Source organism: Pogoniulus pusillus, chromosome 16 (assembly GCF_015220805.1).
Source record: "Pogoniulus pusillus isolate bPogPus1 chromosome 16, bPogPus1.pri, whole genome shotgun sequence".
Lineage (NCBI taxonomy): Eukaryota > Metazoa > Chordata > Aves > Piciformes > Lybiidae > Pogoniulus > Pogoniulus pusillus.
In genome coordinates this window covers 6,030,926-6,057,726 of record NC_087279.1, presented here as the reverse complement: position 1 = coordinate 6,057,726, position 26,801 = coordinate 6,030,926, and the positions used below count along the sequence as shown (strand labels likewise).

The following is a 26,801-nucleotide window of genomic DNA, read 5'->3' as shown; positions in this document are numbered from 1 at the left end:
GTGACACTGCTGCATTTAATTGTATGAAATTTGCATTGCAGAAAATGTAATTTTATCCAGTAGTCTTTGGTGTAATTAAGATTATTCTTTTTACATATCTCATATTTATGAAATGTCCTTCCTATACATAGATGTGAGAGACAAAATCCAAAGTTATCTATCAATTAAGGATCTTTCATTCCCCCACCCCCCTCCAAAGATCTGTTTTCTAATAACAGTGGTTTTTTTTTTTTTTCCTCCTAAATGTGTTAACCATAATGGGGCTTATGTAATCTGGAGAGAATAGATATGATTCTTAGGGCTTCATCCAGGAAAGAAAGCACACAAAAAGCACAAGATTTTAATAAAAAAAATAATGCTTCAGCACAGAGTCTGTGATGTGCAGTAAAGATGCTTTTAAATTCCCATCAGAGCACACACCATGAACTGTGATAATGGATGTAACACATTTCAAGAAATCTGCATGTGTGAGGCTTTTTTTGTCCTGTTTTAAGTGGGGTAATGTATATAAATAATAGATATTAGCAATTAAACATCCATTCCTATGCATTCATTTATATATTTGAAAATAAATTAGCCACAAACTGCAGAAAAGAAGATGCAATCTCCTGTTTTCTCTTCTGTTTTCCCTGCTGTTTGCATAACAGCATCACTGTATTTATCTCAGTGAGAACAATGACCTCAGCTCTCATTCTCTCCATTAGTAGATTAATTAGCACAAAAGAAGGACTTCTAAGGATTTTTCTTGCCTGCCTCCTCTCTAAATTTTCCTGCTCTTGCTCGGTGGCTGTCAGCTCTCCCTCTGCTCACGCAGATGACACCCTGATCAAACCTGCTCCTCACCTCACTGTGGCCACGATGGTCACTCTTAGTAAGACCTATAAGCTTTGGATTTGCTCCTCTCCCAGCACAGGAAACTAAATAATCATTGATTTCTTCAGCTATTACTCTGCCTTCAGAAGTTCTCCATGCACCAGCAAACAGGATTTGGCCTCGTGTGTGTGGAATAAGCAGTAAGTTGTCAGAGTAGAGTAAGTAGAGTATGCAGTGACAACCACAAATCTGGCTTCCTTTGGTTTTCTTGGCTTCCATCCAGCCCTTAACATTATTAATTGAGCACAGATTGGGTTTTTTGTGTAATTTCCTTCACTTTTAGCTTTTTTAAGGAGGATGAAATCTGTTATTTATGTCACATGGTACACACCTGTGTGCCAGTGATGGCTGAGGGGCCGTATCAGATAGTCAGCAAACTCAGAAAATAGTGAGAGTCTGGATTAAAGGACAAGTCCCCTAAATCAAATAAATGCTTCAGATCTTCAATGACATTCAGTATATTCTAATAGATGTGCCAGAGACATCCCTTTTATTACAGGATCTGTGATAGATAGAGTAGAGATGGGACTGTTTCCTGGAGAGCATGGGGGGTTTGTTATGTCGATCTGCATTTGGAAAATCTTAATTTAGGAACTGTTAAATGATAGATGTGATAGATTCCAACTCTGTTGGATAGAACACACTAATCCATTCTTGCAAAAGACACATGTAAGAAACTTCCAAAATGCTTCACAGAAACCCTTCCCCACCCCACCTGCATAACCAGAAATAGCTGGTTCTCAGCAGAACTCCACTAAAATCATGGGTGGTTTATGATTTAGATTAACAGGAGTCATGCCACTTATTACATGTCTGTAATAAATGTTTGCAACCCATTCGATTCCTCAACTCTTGGTTATGTTACTGCCTCTGAAATTCTCACAGAAGCAAATGCAAGTGTTCAGCTCTTTGCCTTGTGCTTCTACACAATAAAAAGGATCATCTCCTTTTGAGGCAAGGTAAATAAGTGCTGGTTCTTAGCCCTAGAACAAGTGTTGTTTTTACAGCACCCATTTGCTAAAATGCACTTGAACTATTTGGGCTCCTGCAGCAGATTTGGTTTGTAATCTCCTTTCATAACAATTTGTTTTCAGACACAGTTTCTCAAAACTCAGGGCATACTGAACTAACCAGAAGTCCTATCCACCTGGACCAGCTTCTGCAGAAGCAAGATAGACTATGAAGAGAGCTCCTCATCCTGACCCATGTGAGTTTTGCAGTGCAGTCAGCAGAGGGAGGCTGTGGTGATGGGTCAGCAGAATGGCAGGGTTGGATGTAATGGTCATAAAATCGTTTAGTGTGGAAAAGATCTTTGAGATCTTTGAGTCCAAACATTATTCAGGTACCACTAAACCGTGCCCCTCAGCACCACAAATGTGATGATGTCTGGAAGTCTTTTCCAACCTTTATGTTCTGTGATGTTTTAAATACCTCCAGGGATGGTGACTCAAACACTTCCCTGGGCAGACAGTCCCTATGCTTATGATCCTTTTGGTGACAGGATATTTCCTTTTTAAAACCTCCCCTGGTGAAAATTGATGCCATTTCTTCTTGATCCATACAAGAACTGCATGTGTAAGTTCACAGAAGTAATATACTGACCACCAAATAACAGCATCTGTCCAGCAACCATAGCAGCTGCTGTGGAGTTTCTGCTACTGGGAGATATATGTCCATGTGAGATATCTTTTTATCTGACAATGACACCAGTACCTCTGTGGAAACATTCATTACAGAACTACAAAAGCACTGTTGCACCACAGGCTCTAAGCTCCTCTTCTATGACTTTAATCACTGTCAATTTAAGATCATCTTCTGCAGATTCTCATCTATCACAAAAATGTCTGCAGGGCAACTTAATGCTGCTTTTGGCTATGTTCTTGAACTTCCTGTTCTGCATGTGAACTTTTATTTTGAGTTAGACTCACACAGTGCTCTTGCAGTGGGCAATCCCAAGCACCAGTATAGACTGGGCAGTGACTGGCTTGAGAGCAGCCCTGAGGAGAGGGACTTGAGGGTGCTCGTGGATGAGAATAATAGAATCATAGAATCAACCAGGTTGGAAGAGACCTCCAAGATCATCCAGACCAACCTAGCACCCAGCCCTGTCCAATCAACTAGACCATGGCACTGTGTGCCCCATCCAACCTATTATTTTTTAACACCTCCAGGGATGGTGACTCCACCACCTCCCCGGGCAGCCCATTCCAATGCCAATCACTCTCTGTGAAGAACTTCCTCTTAACATCCAGCTTAGACTGCCCTCAGCACAGCTTGAGACTGTGTCCCTTTGCTCTCAATATGAGCCATCAGTGTGCTCTTGCAGCCCAGAGAGTCAACCAGAATCTAGGCTGCATCAAGAGATGTGTGTTCAGCAGGTGAAGGGAAGTGATCCTCTCCCTCTGTTCTGCACTGGTGAGATCCCACCTGGAGTACTGCATCCAGTTCTGGAGCTCCTGTTACAAGAGGGATACGGATGTGCTGGAAGGTGCCCAGAGAAGGACTACGAGCATGATCAGAGGGCTGGACCACCTCTCCTATGAGGAGAGATTGAGGGAGGTGAGGCTGTTCAGTCTGGAAAGGAGAAGGCTCCCAGGTGACTTTATTGTGGCCTTCCAGTGTCTGAATGGGGCCTGCAAGAAAGCCGGGGAGGGACTTCTTAGGGTGTCAGGTAGTGACAGGACTGGGGGGAATGGAACAGAGCTAGAAATGAGTAGATTCAGCTGGATGTTAGGAAGAAGTTCTTCACCATGAAACTGATGTGACCCTGGAACGGGTTGCCCAGGGAAGTGGTGGAATCCTCATCCCTAAAGGCATTTAAGGCCAGGCTGGATGAAGCTGTAGACAGCCTGATCTAGTGTGAGGTGTCCCTGCCTATGGCAGGGGTTGGAACTAGATGATCCTTGTGGCCCTTTCCAACCCTGACTGATTCTGTGATTCTACGTTTCAATGATTCTACAATTCTATGATTCTGTGGTTCTTTATATTTATATGGGCATATATTCAAATTGGCTTAAATGTGATCTGTTTCATAAAACATACCATCACTGTCTCTCTGATGCACTGATGCATCATCCTCGATGTAAGTGAATTCTCTGCATTTCTCCAGGGAACCAATGGATGATGTGCTCGCAGCTGACAACTTCTTCTCATTCTTGGTGCCCTTTGATGAAGCGTCTGTGATGCTGAATTCTGCCACAGAACTCATAACTATACCTTTCATGGGCTTCTCATCTGTGTGTTTTTCATTTGTAAGCTGGTTATCTGGTGGGATTAGGGAAGAAAAAAAAAGAAAGAATGAAAAAGACTTGTTTGTGGTACTAAGAGATCTGAGAGAATAACATATGCAGAGTTTCCAAGCCTACAGTTTACTTCCAAGGCCTACCCCTACTTACCCAGTGGTGTCAGTCTCTTCATGCAAGCAAAGTTTACTCCTGGTTTAAATGGTTTTGAGCTTGCTTTCCAAGGTTTCCCTCTTAAACCCAGTGGACTCAAAAGGCTGAGTAATAATTCAGCTCCACTGGGTGGGATCAGGATAGGAGAGAGAACAGAACTATCGCTTTGACATCGATTTCAGGTGTGATCTCCTATACTTTGCTTTGTGTGATATAAAAGGAGGCAAAATAATTATCTTGTTATTTTTCAACAGCAGCTCTTTTTCTCTAAATTTACAGCCAACAATGTGTGTGTAGGTGGTACCTAGGTGCAGATGTGCCAGCTTGCCATGGCTCATAATCTTGCAGCAAAGAAAGCCAGATGGTCTCTGTTTAACATCCAGATTCATTATTTCATAACTTCAGCCACACTTGTGGTGCTGGCCTAGAAGTCAACTAGAAGATAGGATACTTCATATGCTGTCAGTGTGCCAGAGAGGCAGCTTAGAAAGCAGAGGGAAGCTTAATTTTAAATCCCAGCTAGGGGAAAGGTTAAGAAGAGTTCTGAGCTCAATTTCTTCTTGAAGAGCTTCTCAGGAACAGATAAACATGGGCTGATATATAGTTTCACTTACTCTCCAAAGTGATCAGGAAGCCAAGAAACACAGTCATTCCCTCTATGGCTGGGATGATAAAACCTCATCAGTTCTTATCTACAGCTGATTAACTCTTGCACCTCACATCAAGCACAGCCTCACAGTTTATCTTGCTTAAATCTTGTGATATGCTTGCTCTTGAGCTAGACATAGAAAATCAATTTTTACAAACATCTCAGTTTTGCAAGCCTTACTTTCTGAGAAGAACACTAAGTGCTCTAAGGCAGTTAGGCTGTGCTCTGCTGCAAGGACCTGGAAGAGGGACCCTGAATATTTCTTGTTTGTTTTCAGGTACTTTTGATCCCTGACACATATCAAGGTAAAGGCAAGAAAGTGAAGCATGGACGAGACTGCAACATGTCTTGTAGTATTCTTGCAGCTGAAAGGAGGAAATGTGGATAGGATGGGTGGATTGCAAGGTAGGTGCAAAAACCACTGGGACCATTTGGCTTGAATTTGGGGGAAGCAAGGATTTGAGATTTAACTGGTATCTAGAGCAAGTCCAGTGAAGGCTATGCAGGTGGTGAGAGGTCTGGAGCATCTGCTTTATGAAGAGAAGCTGAGGAAACTTGGCTGGCCTGGAGAAGAGAAGGTAGAGTGGTGCTGGGTGCTGTCTTCTACTTTGTAGCAAAGATAATGGGGAAGCCAGACCCCAACTCAACCATGTTGTGTGCAGAGATAAAAGGACGAGAGGCCACTTGGGAGTGAATAAGAATAAACACTAAGCTATCATTTCACTTTAACATTAAATCAGTGTTTTTAAAATGTGTGTTGACAGATGTTTTTGCTTGATTTTGAACTAGTAATAATGGCAATATATACTATGGAGGAAATGTGGATTTTTCCTACCCTGGAGAGTTTACAGATTTGCCTTAGGCAAGAAGCAATGGTTGCAATAGAAGTGGAGGACAGGAGGCAGTAAGAGAGCAGTGGCACAGAGAAGAGTCTCAGAAACCTACAACTGTCAGCTTTTATGAGTGTTATGGTGAAAGAAAGCCACAGGAAGGGCAGGAGAGGCAGTGGCTCTTCTGGGTGTGGACAAGTAGTCCAAAGCACAGTGGTACTCACCTGGTGTACATCTGATTTTTCCTAGCTGTGATAGTTTGTTGATGATTCTCCCACCAGAATAAGAAAATATAGTGCTTTTCCCCCATTTCCCCCCCTTTGTCTGGCTTCTTAGCCAATGTCTTGAGCCTGAGATGTGAAAATTCACGTGTTTTGGATGTACTTGCATGTACAGTAATAGCTGTTGTCCACTGTTATAAATCGCTGCCACACCACACTCTTTCCTGCACTTTCATTCAGCAAGATAAAGTCTCCAGGAACAGTTGTGCTAATTGAAGCATAAGAGCTCTGGAGGAAGCAAGATCCCACTTATGTATTGGATTTATTGGAGAGTAGTTGATTTGTGAGTCCAAAAGACACCTGCCCCACCTGTTATTCGGGTGCCAGTCTCACAAATGGATCCTGTTTGTCTGGGCTGAGAGCTACACATGGATCAGGTTGAAAGACCTAAGCAAGAATGACGATTTCCATCATTTTCTTCTTTCAAAACTGGCCCCAAAGTCTAAACCAGATCTATTTTAAATTGCAATATATCTGTTGAGTTCCTCATCTCTGCAACAATACAATGGCCCACAGAATGCATTTAAGCATTCAGCCAATCAGACTGGAATGAAAAACCTCAGACGGAAGTAATCAGTAAATGCCAGACTAACATTTACTGTATCCATCGACTTCTACTATTCATCCTCCGAGTCAATTTTTATTCTTGAAGTGCTGTTGAAGAGAAATCAAAACCAGAAATAGAAAAGCATAGACATAACCTGAATTTTTTTTTTTCGACACAGCACCATCAAACAAAAGGGTAACAAAAGCTGTCATTCAAGGCCTCTTCTGTTTGTTAAAGCATACTACATCTTTGGAAATACAGCACATTTCAGTGTCAGACTTTTAGTTTGAAAAGCTCCCTTTAAGTAATGTTATACTTGTCTTGTACAGCTAGATCAAGTCTTCGTGCAATCACTGTAACAAGCAACTTGCTATGACAAGTGAGATCCTTGCTTCCAGAAAACAGTGTGATAAAGGCTAAAGCAGTGTACAATTATAGGTCTCCATTTCATTTTTATGCAATTACCTTCAGTTCAGCCGTGGGTCCATCTACATTATGTCTTTTATCAATTTAATGTTTGCACAAAGTGTCTAAAGAAATAAAGATTATGCTAGAGCAGCATCAAAAAAAAGAAAGCGGTTCAGGGTGGGGAGGTTTCTCCCTTATTTTTGTTGCTGCATGGAAGAGTAGTGGTAGGAGAGTTTAGAATAGAGAAGTGGTGCCAAATAGGCTTAAAAATATGTTTTGCACAGTGTCTGAAGGGGGCCTACCAAAAAGGTGGGGAGGGACTTTTCAGGATATCAGGGAGTGATAGGATTAGGGGGAATGAAGCACGCTGGAGATGGGTAGGTTCAGCCTGGATATGAGGAGGAAGTTGTTCAGCATGAGAGTGGTGAGAGCCTGGAATGGGTTGCCCAGGGAGGTGGTTGAGGCCTCATTGCTGGAGGTGTTTAAGGCCAGGCTGGATGAGGCTGTGGCCAGCCTGCTCTAGGGTAGGGTGTCCCTGGGCATGGCAGGGGGTTGGAACTAGATGATCCTTGTGGTCCCTTCCAACCCTGACTGATTCTATGATTCTATATTATTTATTGTTACTGTTACATGAGAATGTAAAAAAATAATTACATTACAAATAGAGATGGGCAGAGGGTCAAACTTTGTTGCTACCTTTTAAGAGCCTGTGTTCAACTTCAGATATCCAGCAATGTCTGTGTTTTTGATGTGTAGAAATCATCTACTGAAGTCAATTAAAAGGGGGAAATAAATGTAAAGTGATGAAGAAAGCTCAGATTATTCAGCGTCAGACTGTTAGGCAAAGGCAGCTAGAGGTAAACCCCCACAGTGTGCCATTTTCAAGTGGTATCATGAGGTAGCAACTTCCTTCCTCACATGGGGAAGTTGAGACTTGCCTTGGCTGTTGCAGTAGAAGGCTGGGATTGTTCACTCATGTTTATATTAGAGGTGGTCTCAATGCACACAGGAAATCTCTAGGTTTTTAAATTTAGGTGTGTTGGGCAGCTGACTACAATGTCTAAATTCATGAAAGCATGAAGTAAATAACTTACTTTCTGCTGATGCCAGCCTCCATTTCCTCTGCTTAGTTGTTAGGAGCAGTGGTAGCAAGACTAGCACTTACAGTAGGGCCCCTGATCTCTATTTCTCTTCCTTGGCTTAGGTACAAAGCAAATGAAGATCTTGCAGCTCTGGTGAATCAGAGGTTGGAGTTTCCTAGAATGATTTTGGAATTATCTTTCATAGTTGCATATAAGGATTCTAAGCCTGGTTTTGGCAAGGAATGTGGGATGAGAGGTGCTGTATGGGAACTGCAGCAGTATGGATAATGCCAAAGAGCTGTTTAGAGCACCTGATTAGGTGGAGTTGTCGCTGAAAGGAGAACTCATCTATCACCCTATGTAGGGCTCATACATGTCTTACAAGCAAGGAATGAGAGAGCCTGTGGCTCTACTCACTTGTGGCTTTAGTTCCCAATCTACCTGGGCAGTGGTCCTTTGCCTCACACCCATGAGGCAAGGAGTCCCAAGAGTTAATGGTAAGCTGTATGTAAAGCTCTAGCACTTCAGGACGTGTAACTTTATCACCATGAGACATCTTTGTGTATAGGGGCAGTGTAAGAGCCAAGGGAATGCCTGACTGATCTCTGCCATTCATTATCCCATGCACCACTGTCACTACCTGTCTATTTAATATATCACATGCTCATCACTGAAAGAACTGTGTGCCATGTCCATTCAGTCCTGAGATGAAGCAGGCAGGGCTCCATCAGACCTGATGGATGATCATTTGTAAGTGTAAAGACTTGAACTGAACTCATTTGGTTTCAGAGGATTCACAGCAAAATGAAACACTAACCCCAGGCTTTGATGGCCGTGTTCCAGAAAAGAGAACGTTAAAAGAAAACCAAAATGTGTTTTCTTGCCAGTTTAAAGGGCTTAATTTGTCTTCTACCAGAAATGGGAGGGGATGTCGGGGGTGGGTAGCATGTGCCTGGGGCCAGCAGCTTACCTGCATGGCCCTCACTGCTCAGTGCCACCCTAGAGAGTGCCAGGAGAGGCAGGGATCTGGTGCAGCTGTCTTGGAAGAACAAAGCAGATCACAGGGGAAAACTGCAAATAAATGTGATTTGGTGCATGTATCAGTCCCAGCCACTTAGAGTTTGGCATTGGAACAGGTTGCCAATGCAGGCTGACAGTGGAGTCACTGTCTCTGGAGGTGTTGAAGCAAAGCCTGGATGAGGCACTTAGTGCCATGGTCTAGTTGATTGGACAGGGCTGGGTGCTAGGTTGGCCTGGGTGATCTTGGATGTCTCTTCCAACCTGGTTGATTCTACGATTCTAAGAGTTGTTCTTTGGGGACAAATAGAAGCTAGTGGGCTTTCTTGCAGAGGAGGTTACACAGCATGGTGTACTGTTTCTGTTACTCTCTGCCTCAGTTTTGGAAAGGAAGCCAAAAATAAAATACGGTTCTAAGAGGGAAAGTTTTGTCTGAGAAGAGAGGATTGTTGGGAAATACAGAAGGTCCTGTTTCAGGTAGGTACAGAATATTTTGAGGGTTGGTGGAAGGTCTGAGATGGGACATCATCCATGCCCAAACACCCTAGGAAGACTAGATCAGGTTCACAAATATCAGTAAAGGAGGAGAGTGGAAATTGCAGCCCAAGCTCAAACCTCCATGGCTTGGGTGTCTTGGTGGACAAGGAGCCTAAGGCCCTTGTGGCAGCAAGCCACATGGTTGTTGAGTTCCTCCACCTCTGCTCTGCTTGCCAGATGATCTAACTCCACATATAGGGCTTGGAGACTTGAATCTTCCCAGGGTCTAGCAGGTAAGGTAGGAGGAGGTGTGGGACTACTCCTATAGTGAGTGTAGCAGATGGAACAAACTTCATGGGAACTGCTTTCATCCACATAAGAGAGTCCAAGGGGAGAGCAAACGTCAGAGCTGACCTGAAGCAAGCTGCAAGAGACTAATATACCATGATTGCTTTCCCAGTTTGGTGCCCATTACATTTTGCTGAGCTCAGGCATAAGGATACAGAGGATTTAGAGACTGTTTATTTTTGTCATAAGGAAACAGGAAATAGTACACAAGGTTATAAATATATGCTGGGCTTCATATGACATCACAAACCTGTGCAAGTGCTTCTCCTCTGATTTATGATGATGGACTGGTAATTCACAGGAGCTTTGGGTTTGCTTTATTTTGCTGTTGCAGTCACAAAGCTAATGGTGTAATCCCGGGAGGGGCTATTTTATCAATAGTGAATTTTTGACCTCATTGCATACGTTTTAGCTTCATGAATTAGTGACCCAGCTGACTGTAAAGCCTTCTACTGGCTTCTTATAAATCTATCAGAGGACTGGCAAAAAATTTTGGCCCAGATCCTAAACTCTGACAGGCATGTGTTGATGGACTGCATAGCAAGCACTTCCACTAATATTTCTCACTAATTATACCATATATAAGAAAAATGAATGAAGCCAATGTTTATATGCAGCTTTAACTGCTTTTGATACAAGAAAGCAACACAATCCCTAATAAATTTTCACCTTCAACATTTCTATTCATTATAATTTCTACCATGATGATGAATGAAGTTAGAACTGGAGAGGGAGGGGGTTCATCTTGAAATCTGTTCAGTGAATGACTGAATTTACTTCCCTTCCCCAACTTGTGTTGAGGAAGGAGGGAACAGATGGACACAGGAAGAAGAGGGAGGCGAGTGCGGAACGAAGGAGATGGGTGAGGAACAGATGGAGTCGGGGGAAAGCAAAGAGAAGAGTCAGCAAGGATGATAGGAAAGTTTTCCACTTGACCTTGAGTTGAAATGAAGATCTGCATACACCATGGGCAGTTAGATTTTGGGTTGTATCTTTCTTTCTGTCTTTGGAACACCTCAAAATCTCTTGGGCCATCCCAGTAGTGTAGTCCATCCCAGGGGATCTGCAGAGCTAGAGCCTAGATTTTGCTCAAGGGAAAGGCTGCTGCAGAAGGGCATCTGTAGTGTGTTCAAGTCCCACAGTAGCAATGGCAGGGGAGAAATATCTAGAAATGCAGGACCAAAACTGGATTGGGATGTGGTAAGTTTCCCAGGCATCTGAGCCAACCCAGAAATTGGAGCTTACGATTCCGGAGGGGTATCCTACACCTTGTTTGTTAGGATCCAATGGCCAAAATACTCAAAGTGATTTACAATTTTACCTGCTGAAAGTAAGACATTTGAGATGGCCTGATTTTCAGAATATGCTGAGCATCTGTGCTTTGAGGTGTATTGAATTATATAGCCCAAATCACCAGTAAGTCTTGGAAAATCTTGATTATTTTCTTAATTCTGTTAAATTGCCTGCATATAGTCCACCCGTTCTGGCTTTGCTAGCTGAAGAATGGAAGAGGTGAAAGTTAAATATTGGCCATGTGTGTCACTCCCTTTGAAGAAAATGGGAGCCATGTGCACTCACCTAACAGCAAAGTTTGGCCCCAAGTATGATTTCACAGCTGGGCCCTAACTTCAGGAATGCCAAAGCACTAAATGACTCAATTGGAGTAATCTGATCAATGCCGTATTTTCAGGGTGGATTTAAATTGCACACACAGCAAGAGCAGAGTTCGTTTTCTTCTCTCTCCAAATCACTCTTCTAGGCAGATTTGATAGCACAGAAATGAAGCTTAGTCCTCATCACACAAATAAGGGAAACGGCTGAAACTGTATGTCAAAGGAAACGCACAGCATTAGGTTCTCTTTACTGTTACGGAGGCTAAGAAAATGGCTTCATTAATTTTGCCTGAATAAAAAGGTTCCTTTAAGGGATTTCAATAGGTGACATGAAAAACGTTAATCCAAATGATCAAGACAATGGAGGTTAAAACTGTTGTGAAAATATGTTTCTTTTATAGATCTCAGCTGTTGGAAGAGCTACAGAATAAATACACGGTAGTGCTGACATTCGGTGCTGTTTCATCTCAGCCAAAGAGTTTTTAATAAAGAAAATTCCTTTTCAAGGAATGCTTTCTGCAGCCAGTCTTCCAAAGGAAAAAAAAGGAAAGAAAGAAAGAAAAAAAAGAGGTATTTTTTCCCCCCTCCTAGTTTAACAAAAATTAATTTATGTCATATTGATACGTCGATATGTTTTTCAATAAACTTTTTCCACAGAGATTCTTTATTATTTCTAAATTCTCTTCACTTTAAAAATTATAATTATATGTCTTCCTCCCACTTTGAAAATGGCACAAGGTGCTCATTTGCAGAGCTCTACTGTTCAAATCTTCCCTGAGAATAGAAATGTCATGACTCAGTTAACAATGCTTTATTATTCGCATTGATCTTTTTTTACAGTGTTCTTTATCTCAAAAACATTGTAAATCAGATATCTTCCTCCCACTCTTTTGTTCATTTGCAAATTTGTATTATTCTGGTTTAAAAAAGCAATGGAGTGTCAAGAGTCAGTGTATATTGTTTATGTTCTCTTTTTTTTTGCTTTAAAATCACTTTTAACTATAAAAAGTAAGATGTACAGCGGGGCGTTTGGGGGGGGGAGGGAAGGCTGGATTTAAGGATGCTTAAAAAAAGAACTGAAGGGATCAGTGTGAATTTTATGTTGTTCACTTGCACTTCAGAGTTGTAATCGACTTTGCAAGAAGAGGGGCCAAACACTTCATGGAAAGGCTTTTTATGTGCTAATTCAAAATTGCCTATTGCATCAGGCAGCGTCTTCTGTGTTTAGACGCTGGACGTAATTCATGCTCTCAAAGAACACAATAGCAAAACTCACAGCTGTTTTTGTAGCACATCTACTGGGTGCTTTACAGGTGCCAGCCTGGAGACCTGCACTTTCCATCGTTCTGGGTCTGAGCTTGGCGCCGGGTCCTCAGGAGCCCTTGGCTGATAAGCACCGAGATAAATCACTGGATTTTCACAGGAACTTTACAGTTCTGGCATCAAGTCTTAACTGCAGCAGAAGCATTACCTCAGCTGGTCAATAGGCAATGCAGTCACTGAGGCCCATGGGCCGGGGTGGAAGATATGGTTGGTCATGCTCCAGAAGCCCTCAAGGTTGGTTGCTAGATTAGATCTTCCAAATTCTCCTCCAGCCACTGTTTTCTTTCCTACCAAGCCTTTCTGTAGTCATTCTGTTTTTTTTCTATGTATGTCCTTACTGTTGTGGTGGAATGAAATGCTCTCCAAACTGTGCCAGGACAGGTGTAAGCTGTCTGTTAGGAAGAAGTTCTACATGGAAAGAGTCATTGCCCATTGGAATGGGCTGCCTGGGAGGGTGGTGGAGTCCCCATCCCTGGAGATGTTTAAGAGAAGGCTGGATGAAGCACTTAAGGCCATGATTAAGTTAATTAGAAGGGTTAGGTGATAGGATGAACTTGCTGATCCTAGAGGTCTTTTCCAACCTGGTTGATTCTGTGACTCTGTGAAATACATCCATGTAGTAATTGAGGTTAGACTGGAGAGCAGCAGGATCTTGCTGTCTTTCACATGCTACTTGCTGATAGGTAAGTTTTGGGGTTTTTTCCTTTTGTCTGTTTTGGATTAATTTTCTCCAGTTTATGATCACAGCATCCTGGCATCCTGTTGTTACTACCACAGCTCTTGACAGAGATCATCCTCTATGAGAGTAATTGAGAGGGAGAGGCTACTCCTGAAGTTGAATTGAAGTCCCAGACTGGATTTTTTGCATCTTGTAAGTGATGAAATGGTCCTTAAAAAGCTTTTATAAAGAAAAATAAAGTCTTCTTTCTGTATTCTTTTGTTTCTTTCTGTTTCAAGGCTGTGCTCTCCTGACATTTCGCTAAAGGGATAATTAAACTCAGAGCAAGGATGTCTCAAACTGAATCCAAACTGAAAATACACAGCTTCATCCTTCCTCCACCCAGTAAAGGGCTAAACTTCTTTTAGCAATGTAAGTAGATCACTCCAGTAACTATAGAGCTATGCTGGTTTTTGTCCTTTCTTTGGGCTTCCAGTGAAGGGCTAAACTTCTTGTTTTAGCAATGTCAGTAGATCACTCCAGTAAGCATAGAGCTATGCTGATGTTTGTCCTTTCTTCAGGCTGCAGGGCTTTGGGATGCCCTCAAGACTACTACAGTGATGGGGCTGCACTGACATCCCACATTGAGTGCTGGGAAAAGCCCATCCCAGCACTCAGGGACCACTGCCTGTCACAAGAAATGACTGGATGAGGCACTTGGTGCCATGGTCTAGTTGACTGGATAGGGCTGGATGATAGGTTGGGCTGGATGATCTTGGAGGTCTCTTCCAACCTGGTTGATTCTATGATTGCAGGGATAACTCAAAACTCTCAAATTCTCTACGTTCCTCTCTGCAGATTTTCAATCTGGAGATTTTTATGCATTGTCTTATCTGAACTGATTGTCTTGCTTTCAATTAAAGGAAAAGCAAACCTTATTATTCTTATTATTATTACATTCCTTGCCTCAACAGCACTGCTGCATTAATTCAGTCTTTTTTTTCCCCTTCCTCTCACAGTTAATCAACAAGATTAAGACCTTCTGCCAATACGATCAAGTTTCAGAAACCAATTTCTAACCAGAATGGAGTGGCCAGAAGCGGACAGGACTTTATTGAATACGCTTGCACAGTAACTAAAGGTAGGTCTCACCTGTGGGCATCCTACGCTCACTGTCTTTAGCTGGAAAATGCATAGGTAATACAAAACCAGAAAATACTGAGTTTATTACAAAAGAGGTTTTTTTTTTTCCCCCCACCTTGTAAAACTCTGTGTCACTAAATTTGGAAAGCACTTGAAATTGTCGGTTTTATTTTTGGTAAGCAGTATCTATTGAAAAGTGAAAATATCAGAGGGATCTCTAGGCAGAATTTGTGAACTTTCCAATGAAAAGACAGCACAGTGTCTTCTTTTCATGTTCCAAGGTCTTTGGCAACTCTTCTGCTTTCAGAATGACACCGAAGTTGTGTGCCAAGAGTTTATTCCCAAAGCAGGTATTACACACAGCTATGGTCACAAAAATATCCTTTCACAGCACTAATGCCAGAGGAGCCTGAGGCTGTTAGCATTTTGATTTGGTGGGGAGAGCACAGCATCAAAACCACATATAGTCTTAAAATAAATCAAAATTATTTAAACACCATCAAATAGATCTGCAAATCACAGAAGATCAAGTACTCCTCATAGATGGTCCTTAAAGCTCTACTGGTGGTAAACTGGCATGTGATAATAGATGACTACAAACCCCCAGGTCTCTTAATAAGTTACAAAAGCTTGTCTTTGATTTGAATCCAATGATGAGTGGCAATCTGTGAGAATCTTATGTCTTCTAGAGACTTTCACAGCAGATACTCCCACCTGGGAGCTGAACTTGCTCACTACAGCAAACATTATTAATCTTATTCACATCTAAGCACCTCACCACATACTGCTGAGTAGCCTTTGCTGGGCTGTGCTGGAAAGCCATTTGTTTAGCTCCACGAGGACCTGATCCAGTATCAGTAGATGACAATGGGAAGACTTCCAGAGAGTTTAACAGGCTTCAAAACCATCTCTGATATGGAGCCTTCCTGGGTTCCCTTGATCTTCTCTTTAGAAAGAACCACAGGCAGAGCAAGTAGCAATCTCAGAAAGGAAGATGTATCATGTTACACAGTTTTTTTCAAAACAGTTTCTTTCCTGGAGGACACTGAAGATGCTGAACATCTATTCTGGGGGCACATTGATGTATCCACTGTGCTTTCAGGACAGCATATTTTTGAGTGCTCTGGCAAAGGCCAACATGGTAACTGCCCTGCTCACAGAATTAAATAGACTTCTCTTGCCATGCAGTGGAAGGATGTGTTTAAACTCACAGTCTATCACTATTCCTGCATAGTGTAGGAGCATCCAGGAACACTCAAGATGTCTTTTTATGTCTATATTTATTATTCAGAACAAAAAAATTGTTCTCAGAAAGCGTGGATCATATGGCAGAAGAAAGTTTCCTTCATGACCGTGCTACAAAGCTTTTCAAACAGCTGCTTGTTCATTTGGGTGAATGAAATATTAGGTTCAACCAGCTCAGAGGAACAAACATAATTTCTTCTCACCATGGCACCTTCACTGTGGCCATTTCCACCTGGCAACTACAGTGCTAGCACAATGTCTTCATTGTGTGAGCTTGCAGAGGAGAGCTGCAGAGTTGCAGCAAAAACCTCAGTGAAACGCCAGCCTCTCCCCAGCGCCTGCTGTTTCGTCCTGCTCTGCAAGGAACCCTACTCCCAAGGAGTTTTACTGCTGTCTGATGTGAACAGTGAAACCCAGAGGCTTCAGGTACTCCTAGGTGGTAGGTCAGCATGCTCCCACCCATCTGTGGACCATGTGCAAGGATCAAAGGATTGGTTGGGTGACCTTCAGTGCACCGAGCTCACCAAAGCCCCAGGAGCAGCACCCCTTGCCCATCTATCTAGGGGCTGCCTGTCCACGGGGTAGGTGACAGTTCAACCCTGTCCTCACTTCCCCACATCAAAACTCTCACTGAAGCTTTTGTCCAAAGCTCAGGTGTACAACCCCTTCCAAGCAAGGAGGTCAGAGCCCAGGCCTTGAGAGGAAAAAGTGGCTGTCAGCGAAATGGAAGAGGTGTCACTGTTTTAACACAAATTAGGCAAAATCTAACCCTCATTAATCCTTCAGAGCAGGGCCTCTGGTTTGTTCTTCTTCTGCAGTCTATTCTGTATTCAGAGCAAGTACATTTTTTTCCCTGTCACTATACCACTATTGTTAACAACTATAAATGTATTAAAAACACAGGGGCATTTTAGTATGTGTATTGTGCATAAGAAATATTGTTACGTGACAAGCTCCAATTGGCAAGTGAAAAGAGGTTTTATTGAAGGAAATAGCAGTAGCAAACAGTGAACTATGCAGAATAATGGTAATTTTTCCTTTAACATTGGCAGCGTGCGTTCACTTAATATGACTGCTCCTCTGTCTCTGCCTCATCCAGACCCAGAGGACCTGTTAGACAAGCAGGCAGCCACCTCTCTCTGGGATCAAGCTGTCAATGCAAACTTGCTTTCTTTCTATTTCTTGGAGCTAAGCTATACCCCCAGAGCTCCTGAAGCTTTTCCTGAGTGAAAGCTTTAAAAAAGCTCCATTCTAAATTACATCACACGAGCTGTTCTCTTCAGACTGACAGAACAAAAGCAAAGTGTGGGGGGGGGGGGGGGGGGGGGGAGAAATGCCAAAAGTACCATCTGAATGGCTTCTGAGTTGCACAGAATCATTTACCTCCTCATGCTTTAGCAGAGCAGACTAACGTTGTCTTGCCCTTGTCTACCAACGCTCCAGCAGTGTCCTCCAGCTAGCAAGTGAAAGTTTGCATCTTGTGCATTTGCAATACAAGGCTCACAGGTGCAGGCTTTTTTCCTGGCAACAACAGGGTCTTGGGTGCACCTTTAAGAAGAGTCCTAATGGGAGGCATGGTGCTTTCTAAACTTACACAGATGATGTGGTCTGTAAAACAGCTGGATCATCACTATTAGAAGACTCAATCTTTTGATGATTGCACAGCCTGCTGTGCTTGCCCTCTGATCAGTGATACCCCACTTAATGGTCATGGTGAACTCATGACCCTTTGGGGCTTCTTATCCAATTTTCATAAGAAAATGGTTGTAAGGTTAAGACCTTGTTCTCATGCTCAAAAGGCCCCCTGCACAGCACCTCTCATGTGTAGGACCCCCTGCACAGCACCTCTGTGCTTGTTCTGCTGTTTTGAGTAAACCTTGAAATGTTTCTAGAAGTCAACAATACAAAGAATAGTCACATTTTAGAGATGGTCTGAAGGCTCAAACAGGTGATGAACCATGGAACTGGAAGGACTGAGCTAATTTGCTTATACGTAAAGCATCAGTTCAGTAGCTGCAAAGATGTGATCAGACTTACCTGAGTCTCCAAGTTGCTGTAGGATGGGACTGTCCAGTTCTGCAAAACAAGAGTGAGAGAGGAAGGCTTCACTAAAGAGGAAAACTTGCCCAGCTGGTGAGGCATCAACATTTTGTCAGTGCCTCAAATGTGTGTTGTTATCAGAGGAAAGTGGGAAGTCAGGCTACTGAGGCTGGAACCTTGAGTCACCTAATAGATTTCAGAGGTATGGGGAAAGCATTTCTGTATAAAAACTGTGAAATATCTCTTTCCTTTAAGTATCCAGCATCCTCTGGCCTCTCACAGAGATGATTCCCCCTTCAGAAACTTAGAATAAAGATCGGCTCAATTTCTCTTACCCAGAGGAACAGAAACTCTATGAGGATCCTGCTTCACTAATGCAGCTTTCATGCCTGAGTTTCTGAATGAGTAAAGTTTAAGGCTTTTTTACTATGACTTTTTGGTGACTTGTGTCTGAGCAGTCTTCACCTGATCAGTGAAATGGCTCTGCCTTGATCCATATGAGACCATCCTAATGCCCATTAAAGCTGCTGGAAATGTTTGACTTCAGGGCATACTATATCAGGTATTGCATCTGCTTCCTACACCAAATCGTGAAAATCTTAATTAGGCAAAATCTTCATTAAAATAATTGCAGCAGAGTAAAGCACTGGTAATGAAGCTGAATACAGACCTCACCACTGTCTGCTTTAGCACATCTCTGCTCCTACCAATGGGACATGTGAAGATGTTGGACTTGCAGAATAAGTTGTTAAACATAAGTGCTGTAGTACCTGTGGTCCAGTTGTGCTAGTTTGAGCCCAGCTGGGATGTTTTAGTGAGAGGAATTAGATGATAGGCTGTGAAAAGGAAACAGTGGTGATGTCTACTGCACTCATATGCTTGCTGAGGTGTATAAAGACAAGAACACAAACATAGATAACACAGCTGTGTTTTGGCTTTGGCTGCCTCCCTTCTCTGTCTCTCTAACCTGCTGTCAGTGTAACTAATTCGTCTGCTTCCTAACCCCCCCCCCCCGGTTGATTCTCCAAACTCACTTTGAATGTAAGGCAAAGTCTGGGATAAGATAGAGGGGTGAAAAATGGTGGAAAGGTGGTTGAGAGCCCCTCCTGCATTCTCTGGTTTCTGGGAGGGCTGTTGTCTTTCTGTATTACCTTTTTGACTTGTCTATTTAAGGCTATAGCAGTAGATATTGTAAGTATCTGCTTGTATATTGTGCTAAGCTGTCAGTATAAAGCTCCATTCTAGTTTCCAGCTCAGCTGTGTCTGGTCTGGATCATTTCTTAAGTGTGGGGGGGCAGGTAACACCCAAACCATCACATCCTTTTATTTTGGTGGCAAGCCAGGCAACCGACCACTTTTCTGAACCATGGTTTTGGGATGTTTTGGGGGTTCAAGTTTAGGTCCTCCATCTTTCCTTTCTTTGGTACAGGATGGTAATGCTTCTTCCCACGCTTCTAGGTATATGCAGGTTTTGTATGACCTTTCACCACCGTGATATCTGGGTATCTCAAAACCAGTAATGATGACAAAGTGGAAAACTTTGTGGTGTTTGTAGCACTATGCTTTCCCCCTCTGCTTGGAAAGGAAGACACAGATCTTATGTAAATGACCAGACACTTGAGCAACATTGTGATCCTACTGGATGTGGAATTTTGTGCCACTTCTGCAGGTTTGTTTGTTTTTTTCTTGTGGGTAAACCTAGATCTCAGTGTGAACTGTGAAATATACTAGCTTACCTTGTCAATTAAATTGTGCTTGAAGTAGTGGCAATCAGAAGCCTGCTTATAAAATGAGGAAAATAAGATCTGGAGATAGTTTTGAGATGACAGGACACCAAGGTCCTATTTCCAAGCTCTTGATTCAGGCATAGCTGGCATTTGGGCAGCACAGCAATGAAATCCTTTGTGGCATTGGGACAAGTGTGCTTGTGAGAGAAGTCTCACGAGTGTTTGACATCAGTCCATAAGCAAGACCTGGAGTCCCTGGGGCACTGTGCGTCTGAGAAGAGATTAGTCTGCTTATGCCACTTGTCCTTGGTGTAGTGATGGTACTAAGGGGAACAGAGTGGCTAAGGAGGTGAGGAAAGAGCCCTAGTTGTGCTGGGGGAAGTATAGGCTGGATATGTGATGGTTTAGGAGGAAGTTCTTCCCAGAGAGAGTGATTGGCATTGGAATGGGCTGCCCAGGGAGGTGGTGGAGTCACTGTCCCTGGAGGTGTTCAAGAATAGCCTGGATGAGGCACTTGGTGCCATGGTCAAGTTGATTGACTAGGGCTGGATGCTAGGTTGGACTGGGTGATCTTGGAGGTCTCTTCCAACCTGGTTGATTCCATGATTCTCTTTGCTCTCATTTGGATCACAGTCTACTTTTCTAAACTTACTTATAAATCTGTAGAGAATTTCCATCCCTTTTCTTTTGCAAGTATATATAAGTCAAACTTTATGCTCTGAGCTCCCTAACAAGAGAACAGAAAATTCTGCCTTTTCCCATGTGTTTATATCAAGTCTTGACTCTTCTAGGAAGTGTGATTTTTTTATTTCTTTCCATAACAAATGACAGTGGTTAAGGATGCATCTTCACCAACCTCTTTCTAAGTGGTTTCAACAAGTTTACATAAAGAGACATTCATCTGCCACAGCATATGAAGGAGTTCTGAGGTAGTGTCTAGCTTATGTGAACCAAGTCCACTGAACATTAGATTGAGGAAGGAAATTCAAGGTCCAATAGACAACAGGATCACAAAAGCATAAAGCAATAGTTTTAAAGTGTGCTGCACCTGAAGGGAAAATAAATTGATTGGCTTTACCTTTCCTGATGGTACCAGAAATACTGGGAAAGGCTATCAACATCAACTGCCCCCTGAAGGTGGTGAATTCTTAAACTCTGGCTGCCACTCAGTGAGTGGGGACATGCATAATGTCTAATCATATATAGTTGTTTGGATGCTGAATTCATGTCCATAAGCTAACATATGCTCTGTAAATGTGTTTGTAAAAGTCTTGTGGTTGCCTTGTTCAGCTTCAGAAGGAGTTTTACATTTTTATGCAACAAACTTTTACAGCTTATGGTCACTAGTTAACTACAGCAGGAGGGTCAAACTTTGGAAACTGTAGTTTCTTTCCAGGCTGTAGGTTTCCTCCTCCTTCAAGTCTGTTTTCTACTCTTGCCAGTACTCTGCCTTCTGTTTAAAGGCATTAGTAATACCAAATAAAGCTAAAGATGCTGGTTATAACAACTAAGTTGTTTCCTTTTTAATCAGAGCACATGCTTATGCCAGGTTTGGCATGAAGAATCTGTCTGTGTGTCTGGTTTAGGGCACAGTAAGCTGATCATTTGTTAAAAGACTAGTGCACCACATATAATTTTGATTTAGTTGTACAGTTTACTGGGAGGTTGGTACGAGCACCACTAATCTAATTTTTGCTTGGTTGGAGGTGGTGGAAATATAAAGAATGGGAAATAAAAGGCTATTGCCATGTGTGCTGGGGTTGTGCTTTGGTAGCAGCAGTTGTCTTATAGTTAAGAGGCCAACAAAACCTTTCTTGGGGTGGCAATAAATTAAAAAAGAAATCTCCAGAAAATATATATCACTTTTCAAAGAGTAAAGAAAGATGCAGAGATTCTTGTGACACAGGTTTGCAGCCTGTTTCTGATTATCCTTTTGGCTGGAGAGTTGGGGTTTCTAATTGTAAGGTTAAAGAATCCTTTTTATCTATCTCTTGCCCTCCTAATCCCGTGCTAGACAGTATTGTTTTCTTTGCCTTTTGTCTTCTGGGGAAGGAGACAATCTCTGGCTCATGTGAACATCTTGTTAAAGTCTGCTGAGGATTAGGGGGTGTGACAGTTTTCTTGCTGAGCCTTTTTATTGGGGATTTTTATGCCTGCTTTTCTGGGAGGTCTTTGAAATGTCTTTTATGTAGCAATCATTTCACTCTTTCTTTGTTGTCTCAAATGTTGAGGCTGCATTCTTCTCATCTGTTCCTGTTTATATTCCACACTAGCTGGTCATAACAGTTTAGCTTGAAACCTTCATCACACTGTGCACTTCTGAACCGCAGAAGTGCTGCTAACAGCTCCAGGACAATTGCAAATTTGAGCTTTATTGCAGGGCATCTGAAGCTTTGGCATGGTTGTTTGGTATGAAATACTGTTAGAGAGATTGTGGGCAAAACCAAGAACCTAGGAAGTGGACATTTCAAGCGTCCATAAGTAGGTATAGGTATTTAAAACTGCTTCTGCTATAATGAGATGTGTCCCTCTTAAGAGTCATGGTCATCATACAGCTGCTCCTGTATGTGCAATGTTCAGTCGGGCCTGAACACTTGCAACAATCAACAGAAGAGAGAAGCTTGTCTTGCAGGTAAGTCATCCCATCTTGACACATAAATTTAAGCCAGTAAAAAAACCCTTGCTTTGTCTCTATTTTTGTCCCAGCCCCCTGCCATTGGCTACAGATAAAGCATAGATAATTATCCATACCAGAAAATAAATCTCTAGCTGACTGAAGTCAAATAATACAAAGGCTAATCCTGAACAAGGAGATTAAATAGCTTAGATTTTCACAAGAATTGTGAAAAACTTTCAATTTCAGAAAGCTATGTGGTTGGACAATGTACTTAAGCACAGGTTTTGTTTCCTAAAACTTATGTTACATCCACGCTTCTGTGTCTTGAGTGGCTATCTTCAGGCACATGGACTCCTCATCTCTTCTTTTAATGCCAAGGTAAGCACATTGTTGCTGATTTCCCACCGTGCTTACTTCTGACACTATGTAAGCCCAGATTCAGTGTTAAGGAGTCATGGTTATATAGTCTGCTTGAGAGTATCACGAGAAGGTTTGTGAGGCATTTGCATAGAAGAACTGGTTGCATTACCTTCCCCTTTGAGAGGACTGAGGTCAAATCTGGGTTTTCCAGAAGTCACTACCAAAACTGAGTGACTAATATGCACAAGATGCTGTTTAAGTTTTTAAATCTAGCTAAACCCTTATTTCATAGAACCAGTCAGGGTTGGAAGGGACCACAAGGATCATCTAGTTCCAACCTCCCTGCCATGGACAGGGACACCCTACCCTAGAGCAGGCTGGCCACAACCTCATCCATCCTGGCCTTAAACATCTCCAGGGATGGGACCTCAACCACCTCCCTGGGCAACCCATTCCAGGCTCTCACCACTCTCATGCTGAACAACTTCCTCCTCATGTCCACTTTAAATTTCCCCACCTCCAGCTTTGCTCCACTCCCCCTAGTCCTGTCCCTCTCTGACAGCCTAAAACATCCCTGCCCACCTTTTTTGTAGGCCCCCTTCAGGTCCTGGAAGGCCACAAGAAGGTCACCTGGGAGCCTCCTCTTCTGCAGACTGAACAGCCCCAACTCTTTCAGTCTGTCCTCATAGGAGACTAGCTCCAGCCCTCTCATCATCCTCCTAGCCCTTCTCTGGACATGTTCCAGCACCTCCAAATCCCTCTAGTAATAGAGGCTCCAGAACTGGATGCAGTTCTCTAGGTGGGGTCTCAGCAGAGCAGAGTAGAGAGGGAGAATCACCTCCCTCAACCTGCTGGCCACACTTCTCCTGATGCAGCCCAGGCTCTGGTTGGGCCTCTGGACTGCAAGTGCACACTGCTGGCTCATGTTGAGCCTCTTGCCCACCAACACCCCCAAGTCCCTCTCCTCAGGGCTGCTCTCCAGCCACTCACTGCCCAGCCTGCATTTGTGCTTGGCATTGCCTCAACCCAGACACAGGGCACTGCACCTGGTCTTGTTGAACCTCCTGAGGTAGGCTTGTGCCCACCTCTGCAGCCTGTTCAGGTCCCTCTGGATGGATCCCTTCCCTTCAGCCTGTCTGCTGCACCACACAGATTGGTGTCATCAGCAAACTTGCTGAGCCTGCACTCAGTGCCTCTGTCCATGCAACCCATAAAGATGTTGGTTTATTTCACTTAGTGTATCTTTTTTTAGAGGAAGGAGCTATCTCCTTAGATGTTTATCTTTGTACCTTTCTAAATGCTCTTTTTTCTCTTTGCCCTGTATAACACAGCATTTCCACCTGCCTTTCCTTGCAGCCTCTCTAGCCTAATTTTTAGTGCTTAAAGCCATATATAATACAGTTTCATTTCACACTTAACCACAAAACCCACTCTTCCAGATATGACCTCAGTTTATTTTATACTGCACATCTTTGTCTTGAAGTATTTTATACATAGCATAATATGCAATGATACGGCACTGATGTTTGTCAAAATTGTTTCACACTGTCCTTATTTCTATTCCTGTCTCTTGGATCAAGTAGAATACAGCTGCAGATTAATGCCACCTTTAAAAATAGGTTTAATGTGTTTGTTTTCTTACCACATTCATTCCGTCCGCTGACTTGTTATATGGATTACGCTTAATGGGAATCTTGTGGGCCCATCAAAAGGGCATTTATTTGCTATTGCTGGGGACAGAGTGACTGGAAAGCAGCCAGGAAGAAAGGGACCTGGGGGTACCTATAGATAGTAGACTGAAGATGAGCCAGCAGTGTGCCCAGGTGGCCAAGAGAGCCAATGGCATCCTGGCCTGCATGAGGATCACTGTGGCCAGCAGGACGAGGGAGGTTATTCTTCCACTGTACTCAGCACTGATCAGGCCACACCTTGAGTGCTGTGTCCAGTTCTGGGCTCCTCCACTCAAGAGAGATGTTGAGGTGCTGGAACATGTCCAGAGAAGGGCGACAAAGCTGGTGAGGGGTGTGGAACACAAACCCTATGAGGAGAGGCTGAGGGTGCTGGGAGTGTTTATCCTGGAGAAGAGGAGGCTCAAGGGGGACCTCATTGCTGTCTACAACTACCTGAAGGGAGGTTGTAGCCAGGTGGGTGTTGGCCTCTTCTCCCAGGCAACCAGCAACAGAACAAGGGGACACAGTCTCAAGTTGTGCCAGGGGAATTCTAGGCTGGATGTTAGGAGGAAGTTGTTGGCAGAGAGAGTGTTTGGCATTGGAATGGGCTGTCCAGGGAGGTGGTGGAGTCACCATCCCTGGAGGTGTTGAAGAAAAGCCTGGATGAGGCACTTAGTGCCATGGTCTAGTTGACTGGATAGGGCTGGGGGGATGGGTTGGATTGGATGATCGTGGAGGTCTCTTCCAACCTGGTTGATTCTATGATTCTAGCGAAGTAACAATGAAGATAACACACAAACTAATACAGCAATCAAATAAACCTGACAAATAACAAACTTTTTTAAAGCTGCAGAGACATGCTAACAAATCTATTTGATCAATATATGGGACGTGGCAAAAAGAAAAAAAAAAAGAAAGAGAGGAGACAAGATTGACTGATGAATAAAATGGAACTGACACAAATAGGCTGACAGCCAGTCGCAAGTCTCTTTAGGGCAAATGCAATTAACTTAGAATAATAGACTCAAATTTGATGGTTAGAAATGCATTTTTATTAACAATCGCAGCCCGAATCATTATGCACTCTTATGAATAAAACTGGAGTTATGCTGCAAAGCTGTGTGTACATGTGTGCATGTACATACACACACCAAAATCAAAAAGCCTTGTTGAAGGAGAGCTTTGTTTTCATAGAGGAATAGCTGTGTGAGATTTAAAATATAAAGGGCTCACGAGTCTAAATCTAAATATTCAAACCAGTGACATAGAAAAATCACATCTGCGGTACGCAAGTAGTAGTGATAAAGGCAGTAAGCATCGGTCCCAGGACTGCTTGTTCTTTTGGGATGTGAAATTGCAATCAGGGATTTACAGATTTCATTCTGAGGCAGAGAAGTCATTACTAGAAACATAAGCTCATTCTCTTTACTTTAATAGCCATTTTAAATCATTCATTTAGAAAATACATTAACTATTTATTGTGTGTAGGCAGTACGTTTCTATTGGCGCTCCGTTTTCATGCTCTGTTATAATCCTTTTTAACAAATTATTTTATTAAAAGAAGATTAGTATTAGCAAAAGGATCCTACCACCAATGTTTTGAAAGTGCTACTCTTGAAGAAGGATATTTCCCATTATTAACAGGTATGCAGTATTAAAACTTTAAAGGGAGGGAAGATATTCAACTGCTAATGTGTCCTTTTTCTTTTGACCTTCATTGCAGAGGCTGATTGCTATTTGTAAATTACTTTCAAAATTATTAATCTTGTTTAATTTCTGAATAAATATATAATCTCCTCTTTTTCTCTACCCCCCCCTCCCCCCCCAAATAAATCCCTGGGATTTAGATATGAATAGTGTGCTGCCTGTAGGATGTATTATAGTGCAGACAACTCTTATTTGTGGGAAAAAGATAAAATGCACCACTTAATGCAGAGAAACACGGTATTAGCAAAGTATAACATGGAGAGGAAGCCATGATACTGGCAATCACAGGGCATTAGGGGTCAGAAGGGACCCAAGGAGATCATCAAGTCCAAGCTCCCTGCCAGAGTGGGACCACACAATCTAGCACAGATCACAGAGGAGCACATCTAGACAGGCCTTGAAAGTCTCCAGAGAAGGAGACTCCACAATCTCTCTGAGCAGCCTGTTCCAGTGCTCTGGGGTCCTTACAGTAAAGAAATTCCCCCTTGTGTTGAGGTTGAACCTCTTGTGCTGTAACTTAGATCCATTGCTCCTTGTCCTGTCACAGGGAGCCTGTCCCTCCCCTCCTGACCAGCTCTCAGATATTTATAAATATTTATTAACTCCCCTCTCAGTCTTCTCTTCTCCAGACTAAGCAGCCCCAGGTCCCTCAGCCTCTCCTCATCAGGCATGGCCTCCAGTCCCCTAATCATCCTCGTAGCCCTCCCCTGGACCCTCTCCAGCAGATTCCTGTCCCTCTTCAACTGGGGAGCCCAAAACTGAAGGCAGTATTCAAGATGAGGTCTCATCAG

At 42.8% G+C, this 26,801-nt stretch overlaps 1 protein-coding gene and 1 long non-coding RNA gene across 3 annotated transcripts in view; one reads left to right on the top strand and one right to left on the bottom strand.

Annotated features, from left to right (window-relative positions):
• The window catches only part of MDFIC2 (MyoD family inhibitor domain containing 2), a 54,107-nt gene that overhangs the window by 2,658 nt on the left and 24,648 nt on the right, over window positions 1–26,801 (bottom strand). For both annotated transcript variants that reach the window (XM_064156248.1, XM_064156249.1), the window contains exons 3-4: window positions 17,927–17,965; window positions 3,916–4,137 (exon numbers count right to left, since the gene is read on the bottom strand). In XM_064156248.1, coding sequence (XP_064012318.1) covers window positions 3,916–4,137; window positions 17,927–17,965 — 261 coding nt within the window. The remainder of the gene's footprint in view (window positions 1–3,915; window positions 4,138–17,926; window positions 17,966–26,801) is intronic.
• LOC135182305 (uncharacterized) lies at window positions 1,979–12,080 on the top strand. The gene is made up of 4 exons (XR_010305162.1): window positions 1,979–2,080; window positions 3,983–4,124; window positions 5,195–5,322; window positions 11,922–12,080. It is a non-coding gene; the product is annotated as an uncharacterized LOC135182305 (long non-coding RNA).